This window comes from Limulus polyphemus, unplaced genomic scaffold (assembly GCF_000517525.1).
Source record: "Limulus polyphemus unplaced genomic scaffold, Limulus_polyphemus-2.1.2 Scaffold6303, whole genome shotgun sequence".
Classification (NCBI taxonomy): domain Eukaryota; kingdom Metazoa; phylum Arthropoda; class Merostomata; order Xiphosura; family Limulidae; genus Limulus; species Limulus polyphemus.
The window spans coordinates 11,605-21,947 of NW_013671913.1; the positions used below are offsets into that span (position 1 = coordinate 11,605).

The window sequence follows — 10,343 nt, forward strand, 5'->3', positions numbered from 1 at the left end:
ACAACAATAAGGCTATTGAAAGCATAATTATAGACCTTCATGCTGGACATTTTGTAGAAATTATTATCAACATTGGATTTCGTTAGGATATAATCAAAATAAAAAAAAATTAAAAAATAGCATGCATTTTAACAAAAATTGAAATAAAGCGAAGTCAGATAGTCTACGGGAAATATTGTTCAAAATATTTCTAAGCTGCATTGAAAGTGGCGTAAAAACGTTCTTCTTACCTTTATTGTGAATTTAACCATTTATTAGTTTAAATTGTCTGTAAGTGCATTTTTTTTTCGTTATTCGTGATAGCTCATTTAGTAGCGTGCTGTATTAAATAATTAATGCGTAGGAATAGATTGCGAATCGAAAGGTTCAAGGTTCGAGCCGCGATATGCTGCTGAAAACGCTCAGCACTTTAAGCTTTTGGGGCGTTATAATCTTGACAGTCATTCCCGCTATTTGATTGGATGTATAAATTGTAAATTACGGATTGCCATGCCTGAACTTTGGATTATCTGAAATGTGCGCTTAGTCCATGTGTCACATAAGTAATAACAGGCTGAAACTACTAGATAACCACATTTGAGTCTTTATTTGGGATGGGGCAGTTCTTATGGAGGTCCAAGAGCCAGTGCTTAGACTATTCAAAAGTGAGAACTCAATAATTATATGTGATCTAAGATTAAATTTTACTGTAGCTTTACACAGTAAAAACGTAAAACTGGTACTTTATTGTCAGTTTCTTCTATTCTTCTTGGGGTAACAATCTCCCTCCACACAAACACACGAATATCTGGTGTTTCTTCCAAACTTTATATAAGTCTTAAAAATGTACTCTCTCTCTCTCTATCAAAGTTTTTGCTAATAATCGGGCAACATTCCTATAAAAATACATTATCTAGATGAGAGAAAAAGGCTACAAAATTACTTTTCAAGCTGTTTAATCTGCATATGTTACGTTATGCAAACGTTGCAGAGAGGAAATCAAATACGATAGTAACGCTAAAAATGGGGTTGGGAGCTTTAATTTCCTCTGTAATGATGTCCTTTGAAATTTTTCATAGTGCTCTCATGACACTTTAGAATATTAAGTTTGCTTTCTAACAGTGGTGGAAATTTCACTAGCCAAAGTACACGCCATTTGCGACTGAGTTCCATGTTATACTCTACTCCTCCATCTTCCAAAAATAAATATAACTCTAGCGTAATGAATATAGTAGACAATAAGTAACGTGCACATTTTGTATGGTTCTTGATATACAAAAAATAATTTAATTGTTAATTATTCACGGCAGTTTTATTTTAAGTTTCATGTTAGCATTATGATTTAGATAATTTATATAGCGCGAATATTAAAGTCAAGTTATTTTTAGAAGCAATAGTTATGCCAACTTTGTTTACGTAACTGTTTACGAATCATTCATTGTGTGGAGCTCAATTGTTGTGAATTGACGTCACGTTACTCAAACCTTTTGAATTTTTCTAGTTGCTGTAATTGAGTATTGTTGCATCATAATATCTCGTAGTGTCTAGAAAGTTAAGTTAGATAAAGTTAGTTAGAGATAGATAGGTTTAGACTGTGTATTAGTGAGTGTAGTCGGAAAGAGTGTATAACGGTGTTTTTTAAAGTGAAATTATCGCAGACTGTATTGTAATAACAGAACAGAGAGGAATATTTCGTCTCGTCGGTTGTGTTCTAAAGTAACTGAACAAGCCTGTGTGAACTTTAAAGAAATGAGACGATTATTTAAAGTTCTGGATACAACTGTGGTAATTAGCTGTGTAACGAACATTTGTATATTCTTAAACAAGTGGACTGTGTGCTTGCTGTTTGTTTATTGTTGAAATTTGTCGCCAACAAGTCACAGCCACCTACATTAAAGAATCCGCCCACACATACGTAAAAACGATTATTTGAAGCTCTGGATACAACTGTAATAATTAACAGTGTAACGAACATTTGTATATTCTAAAACAAGTGGACTGTGTGCTTGCTGTTTGTTTATTGTTGAAATTTGTGGTCAACAAGTCACAGACACCTACATTAAAGAATCCGGTCCACACATACGTAAAAACGATTATTTAAAGCTCTGGATACAACTTTGGTAATTAACAGTGGAACGAACATTTGTGTATATATATATTTGTATATTATAAAACAAGTGGACTGTGCGCTTGCTGTTTGTTTATTGTTGAAATTTGTCGCCAACAAGTCACAGACACCTACATTAAAGAATCCGGCCAACACATACGTAAAAAGCTGACATTAATTAAAAATCTGTACCGACTTATGTATTATTATTATTGTCATTTATTACAATTACTCTAGTTATTATTTTCATTAGTTCATCAATTTAATACCAATTAATGAGAAGTTTAAGAATTTATGAAAAGCAAATCAGGTCAATAATATATAAATGCTACTCTCTTTTTGCCGTACGGGTATTTTGTAAATGAGGGAAAGATCTGAAAATGGGGGAAATTAGCTCACCACTAGTGGAATTTTCAAAGTAGCATCTGGCAAAACTGTTTCTAACTATTCCGAAAGAGTGAGCTGTTAGCCCTCGCAAGCAGTAGATTAATATTATACCGCATTGTGTATTGGTTATTTCTTTATATACGGAGGAGAGGAAAAGAATCGACGAACGATAAGTTCTAGCTTACCTTGAACAGAGTAACAAAATAAGTATTGATTTGAATCTGGAGTAACATACAAGTTGCCAGAATGTAAAACTCTCGCGTCTTTAAAGCTTCATGGACTGTAAGATAATTGTTGTTTCTGGAAGATGGAAGAATCTCTTCATCTGTCTTTGCTGTTTTCGTTCCTTCTGATACACTAGCACTGTCACTATCGTGTTTTTCACCTGGTTTATCGTTATACTTCTGTTCTTCTTCTCTTCTTTCTGAGTTGTTTGACAGAATGTTGTTATAAATATTATTCGTACTATCGTTCTGTCGAGCTGGTTCTTCTTCTTTTTGTGAAGTTCTCGAAAATTTGGTGCCAGTTTCAGAGTCGTGAAAGAGAATGGTTGTTGAATTATCTTTTTCAAAAGAAACATTAACACCTGAGTTTTCTGAAAGCTCAGGATTTTTCGTGTTGTACTTCTCACTCTCTGATAAATTTACTGTAAAAGTTAAGCTCTCTTGGTCTGTCTCTTTGTTTTTAAAATTTTCCGAAAGTTCTACAACATTTTCAGCATGTTTGTTATTAAGTGTAGGCTGAGAGGGTGGACTGAAAGAATTGCTACTATTGTGCACTTTTAAAACATTTGAGTCTTTGTAGGATATTTTCGTATCATCATTGTTGTTTGATGTTTTCACTGAACTTGAGTAATCTCCATTACCACAATTTTGTTGATTGTTTTCATTGGAATAGTCTGTTACCCCGACACTGACTTCAGTAGAAATAGTTGTAACTGATGTCTTAAACGACGAGTCTTTAAGCTTGTTAACAGGTGAACCTTTCTAAAAGTAATGAAAATATATATAAATTTTAAAATTTTGTAATAAGCCTAAAGTGATGACTTCACATTATTATTATTGTTATTATCAAGCCCACTACAGTGAGGTAATTGAATTGTATTAATAATGTTTACTGAACAATAACGCAAAACATTGTTTTCTGATCGAGCGATACAATTCAGCTCAGAAAGTGTATAGGTTCTTTCCAAATAACATGAGAGTAACAATCAGTTCATTGAAGTGAATGATAGGTGGCAGGTTGCCGCTGTCTGACTGCCTTTCCATTGGCCATTATAATTCAGATTAGGGATTGCGGTAGAAAATCTTAGTGTCTTTACCCATAAATACAAAATACATATTTTTCTAGGTCACATAAACAGAGATTAGAACGATTTAGAGTAAGACTGGCATGTGAAGCCTCTTTAGAAAGCGCTATACTATACTTATAAAAAAAAATCCTAGTAATATTTTAGTCAGCTTCTTTTAAGACGTATGCCATCTTTATGATCTATGTTATCATATCGAAACTTGTTTTACTCAAAATGTGTCCATATAGTGAAAAATTACGTACTAAGGACTTTTCTCAAGTTTGCTTTCCTTTTTTTTAGGTTAAAATTACACAGAAAGAAAATTTAGCTTTTCAAATGTAGTCTGAATGAATGTGGGCGTACAACAAGAATTTATCTGTTCACCAGTTACCATATAATGTATTACACAGTTACGGACGTACAACAAGAATTTATCTGTTCACCAGTTACCATATAATGAATTACACAGTTACGGACGTACAACAAGAATTTATCTGTTCACCAGTTACCGTATAATGTATTACACAGTTACGGGCGTACAACAAGAATTGTTCTTCTCACCAGTTACCATATAATGTATTACACATTTACGGACGTACAACAAGTATTTATCTTCTCACCAGTTACCATATAATGTATTACACATTTACGGACGTACAACAAGAATATAGCTGTTCACCAGTTACCATATAATGTATGACACATTTACGGACGTACAACAAGAATTTATCTTTCAGCCAGTTACCATATAATGTATGACACATTTACGGACGTACAACAAGAATTTATCTTTCAGCCAGTTACCATATAAAGTATCACATAGTTTCATTTATCTATTCATTGATAGATTGTTTAGGCAGAGTATTCATGATGAAACTTTGTAGAATGGACGGTAACTGCCTGTTTTAGAAACACAAGTGTCGAGGACGACGTTTCGAAAGTCTTTGGTCAGTGTGTCTTTCCATGTCTATGGCAGTTATTTTGGTGTAAAGTTAATAGTTTAGGGAAAACTATTAATCACCAAGGGTGTCCGAAGATTAGAAATCTTCCTTCACCCTGCACGAGGTTAAAGATTAAAACTTCGTAGAATGGTCATCGTTCTAATTGGGCAAAGTGGGCGAAAATTTGAAAAAAAAGAATTAATAATATATATATGAATATATACATATATATATATGCATACATATATACACACATATATACATGCACTGGTGGTAATATTGAGGTAAGTGGGCGGAAGAGAAGGTGAAGGCGTAGCAGAGGCAGGTTGTTTTTTGCAGAAGAAACAAGTCGAGAACGATTGTTGACAATGTATTGAAAGAAACCGAAGCAATCGGGCTTCTACAGGTCCTGGCAGGGATCAATGGGCCCAAGTGCCATGGCTGGGATCTATAGATCCAATGTCTAAGGGTTTGGTGTGGGGAAAACTGGAGTGCTTCCAGAAAACCCACTTTCACTAGATGGGACATAAAAAAAGCCCGGCTAGTGCCCGAGTGAACAGCTAGTGAAGAAATAAAGACTCGAAAAGAGACTGAAAAGTGAAATAATTATACATAAAATATGATATACTATTATTCTTACTTTTACAGATCATGGTGGTGTGTTAGTGATGTTGTGTATCATGTTATATGGGGATAGATATTTGTGGTGTTGTGTATCATGTTATATGGGGATAGGTATTTGTGGTGTTGTGTATCATGTTGTCTGGGGATAGGTACTTGTGGTGTTGTGTATCATGTTATATGGGGATGGGTATTTGTGGTGTTGTGTATCATGTTGTATGGGGATAGATATTTGTGGTGTTGTGTATCATGTTGTATGGGGATAGATATTTGTGGTGTTGTATATCATGTTGTATGGGGATAGGTATTTGCACCATGGTTTGGGGGTAGCGGCAATATTATGAAATCCCGCTGTGAGTGAATTTCTGTAGGTGATTCGTTTGTAATATTTAGTAGCAAGATTAGATATGCGTTCTTGTACTGTTTATAGTGAAGTGTTTTTTGTTTGTTTTTTTACGTAGCATGCCGGTGTGTAGACGTATTGTTGATTTTGAAGTATCAAAAGTTGGTTTTGATTCATGCTGCATGTTATCATTCAACCATTAAATCTATTAAAGGTCTGATAAATGTCTTGTAAATGTAGGTTATTATCTATGGTCTACATCCGCGAGTGTGGTGACTTATTTTGTGAAGGTATAATATTCTGTTTTTTAGTATCTTACTGATTTCCTTGAAATGTGTATACCATGTTAGGTATAGTTTAGGGTTGATAGTAATGCCTAGAAATTTTGCAGATTTAGAGAATGTGATGAGGGTATTGTAAAGGCTTGGGCAACAGTGAAGCTCCTTTCCAACATACAAAACGCGTTACGCAAACAATCGGTCATCTAGCCAGGTTAGCAGAATCAATACATAAAGGGTTTAATCGTAATCAAACAACCAACGGCGTTTTCCTGGATGTCAGGAAAGCGTTAGATTCCGTTTACCACAATGGCCTCAGATTTAAATTATGTAATTACAAAATACCCACCCCAATTATTAGATGGATTTCAAGATTCTTAACTAATAGAACTGCTAAAGTTAAGATAAACAATAACATGTCACGGTCATTCCCACTTCAAACTGGGGTTCCTCAAGGTTCTGTATTCTATTTGTAAATGATATAAATTTTCTAACGACTCCCAAAACAAAAGCTTCCCAATATGCTGCAGACATTGCTGTATGGAGGCTCCCCCCTACTAGCAGCAGTCAGAATACAAGCAACGCTTAACCACACGGTGTAACACTTGGCGCGTATTTCTTAATCCGCATAAAACCCAAGCCATTATCTTCAACCGTAAGCTTAAACAAAACAGGAAGAAAATCAAACGTTAAACTCAGTCTATACGACGCGCAAAAAAATTCTCAAATCAAATTAAATTTTTAGGTTTAACTTTCAATAAAAAAACTAACATGGAACTCACATATATCTGAAATTCTAATCAAAGCACATCAACGAACCAATTATCTATATAAAAAAAATCGGTGGGTACGCCAAAGGGTCCAGTGCTAAAACAATAATAACAATATTTAACGCCTACATGCAACATGCCAAAACACACCTACAAAAAACTCGAATCAATAAGTTAAAAGCAATTCGCATTGCTCACCTTCTTCCCATCTACACCCCAAGCTCATATCTATATAAAACAAACAGATCAAAGAATTTACAAACACGTTTTTTAACCCTAACTAATAAGTATTATGACAAATCTAAAAACAGAAATAATTTTTACAGAAGACTCGCTAATATTGCAAAAACACCAGCTTCATGGAACAAGTACATCTATCCTCTGAACTACATCATTTCACAAAACGAGTAACAATCATTTTCACAACCACTTTGAGTATTCTTACCTTATGCTCCCCACTACCACCTTGAGTATTTTTACCTTGTGCTCCCCCCTCCTTTCTTTTCAGATTACCGACCGGAACGAACAACGGAACCAATATGACTTTAATTAATTAATAATTATTTAAATTGTGTTTATGTTTTAGTTTCACGTTTATTATGTAATGTTAATGTTTAATGTTTACTTTTTAGCTGATTATAAAATTATTCCATGTAAATGTTAACCATTGCATTATTTATCTGTACCTGTCTTTATTAACCATTGCATTATTTATCTGTACCTGTCTTTATTAACCATTGCATTATTTATCTGTACCTGTCTTTATTAACCATTGCATTATTTATCTGTACCTGTCTTTATTAACCATTGCATTATTTATCTGTACCTGTCTTTGTGTTGCAATAAACTTTGGTCTTGGTCTTGTGTCTTTTTATGGGGCGGGGTGTATTGGTACCCAGGCGGCGGGGCGCTGCGGTCTGGACACTTTGCTCGTGATCAGTTGACCCATCGCCAAGGTAGAGGCTTCCAAGCTCTATTTCAAGACTCTTATCTCTTGTCTCCGGCCTTCTTCACTGCTTTCACCTGTTATAAAATCAATAAACAAAAGATCCGCACTTAATCCTTTCTAGGTATCTATAAGATAAAGCCACGACAGGGGGCGAAGAACAAATGTAATATTTCTGAACACTCCCAGGTTTATTCACAAAACCTGAAACAACTACCAAGTTTATCGGATCGGATCACACATTGACCTTTGCTACTCTTCGAACGCCTTTCGTGATTAATAGTTTTCAGTAAACTATTAACTTTACACCAAAATAACTGCCATAGACCATACACACACTGATCTGAAGACGAAAGGCGGAAGACTTTCGAAACGTCGTCCTGTACACTTGTGTCTCTACAACAGGCAGTTGCCGTCCATTCTACAAAGTTTCATCATGAATTTATCTGTTCACCAGTTACCATATAAATATCTTCTCAGCAATTACAATATAATGTGTTACACAGTTACTTCATGTGCTTGTGAATTTTTAACATAATCTTCTCGAGATAATCCGTAGTTCTTTTTGAGCAAAAACAGCTTCATGATGAATACTTGATGTCCTTTAATCTATCACTTCAAAATTAGGGACAGCTGGCGCACATAGCCCTCAAGTAGCTTAAAGCGAAACACAAAAGAAATTTACCGAAACTGCAACCAAAAATCTGTAAGTGAAATAAACATTGTTGAACATAGAACGTATCTCAAAAAATAAACAAACAATCGTTACATACAAAACACTCACCTTTTTCTTAAAATCTGGATGAGGTTTAATAAGTATACAACCAATAACTTGTATGCCCGCATAGACTCCCGTCAGAATGTACATGACAGTAGGGACTCTGTCTAACAATCCTTCATCAGTAAAAAATCTGTAGTGAAAATTAAAATAAAAGAACAATACACACACACACACACACATTTATATACGTATATAGGCTTAAGAATCTACTCGTCATTGCTTTACATAATACCTCGTTACCTACACAAGAGATCAATTTGTTGCTTTGTTTTAGAGCAAAGCTAAATTGGGCTATTTGCTGTGGCTAATGCGGGGAGTCGATCTCCGGATCTTAGCATTGTAAGTTCGTAAGTTTACCGCTGTCCCATCGGGAAATTTAGATATCAGATCATGAAACACCAGTACCAAAACATGTTCCACTATGGTTAGTGCATTTTCTTATGGTTATTTTACACAAGAAAGTAGAATATTAATTAAATTTTGTGTTATATTTTCAGTGTTAGAACTAATCAGATTGGTCAAATCATACCATACCAAAATCTTAGTTAAGATGTCATGTAAGGTCATCTTTGTATAAGTTAAATGTTAAGATGTATAGGTACAGTGTAGGAATCCTATCGACTGGTTAACAGCCTCTCAAAGTAACAAAGTTCCTCTCTCAACTCTACTAGATGGTGTAACTTTTATAGTAGTTATGCATAGCCAGATTTGATATGATGTTCAGTACGACTTTTGGTAAGTTATATAATAGTAGATGTACATCTATACAAAAAGATTTATTACGTTCAGCCAATGGTGAAGGTAATTGTTTTCACTCCGTGTGTGAATCGTATAACTCAATATGTCGGATTATTATAAGTACCCCATTCATGGGTTAGACTGCAGTATTACTGTTTGAGCCTCCAGCTTCAAGATTATCGATACTGTATGAGGAAATTTAACTGCTATTCTGCTATTTTCTATCTTCTATAATTATTGATTCGTTGTTAATCTCAAAGATGCACCTTGGCCTATTTAAACTGTGCCCACCGCAGAGATGAAACCCCAAGTTTTAGCACTAAGGCCTTCGAGCTTACTGAGGGCTAACCGAATAAATCATAACTGGGGGCGGGATCTGTAAGCTAAAGAAACTTTGACTTGCGAAGGCCTATCCTCATTTCCCCCGATTTTATTATATGCGATAGACATTCTTGGAATTGAATAAGTAGAGTGTCGTAAATCAGTCAGTTAGAGCAAAACGACTTACGTATATGGAAGATGCATATGTATAGCTCATGATATGATGTTATTTTCAAGACTCCTACTTGAGCTGGAGCAACCTTTCACTGTCGCAATGAGAAAGCCTATACAACTTTCTTGTATGTGCTTAAAATCATGATTGAAATAAACACGCTTCGAAATTTTAAAACTAAACATTTTAAGACTAAAATTGTTTCGAATGATTAAAAACTCACCCATTTTCATTCGGAGAAACATTTTCAGGATTGAGGTAGGATGTTATAATGTTGTTGAATATAAGAGGACCAACACCAAAACCACAAGAGACAAATGAAACCGCAATTCCAACCTTCTTAGGAAACCACTGTTTGCCGAAAAACAAAAGTCCTAACATTACAAAATCGCTTACTCTAATTACCAATGAGAAATATTTAAAAGCATTTTTATATATCATAATGTGAAAGAATGTAATATCGAGTGGCTCTGTTTTTAGGCATTTTTTATGTATTTTGAAGTCTGTTGTTCTGATTTTAGGGGAAAAATTTAAAAGCATGTGCTTGTTTAAAGACAAAAATGACCATAGTAACCAAAAGGTTGTACTGACATAGCAAAGTGACGTCGCTTAGTTTAATGGACATTACTTATACAAATAAATAATTCTATATATATTCGATTGCTTTA

At 34.6% G+C, this 10,343-nt stretch overlaps 1 protein-coding gene across 1 annotated transcript in view; it reads right to left on the minus strand.

Moving 5' to 3' along the window:
• Positions 1-10,056, minus strand: part of LOC111089453 — a gene marked incomplete at its 3' end in the record, with an annotated part of 17,132 nt that extends 7,076 nt beyond the window's left edge. Inside the window, exons 1-3 of the mRNA XM_022401990.1 lie at positions 9,899-10,056; positions 8,448-8,574; positions 2,659-3,459 (exon numbers count right to left, since the gene is read on the minus strand). Of these exons, the coding sequence (XP_022257698.1) occupies positions 2,659-3,459; positions 8,448-8,574; positions 9,899-10,056 (1,086 nt within the window). The remainder of the gene's footprint in view (positions 1-2,658; positions 3,460-8,447; positions 8,575-9,898) is intronic.
• Between the last annotated feature and the right edge of the window lie 287 nt (positions 10,057-10,343).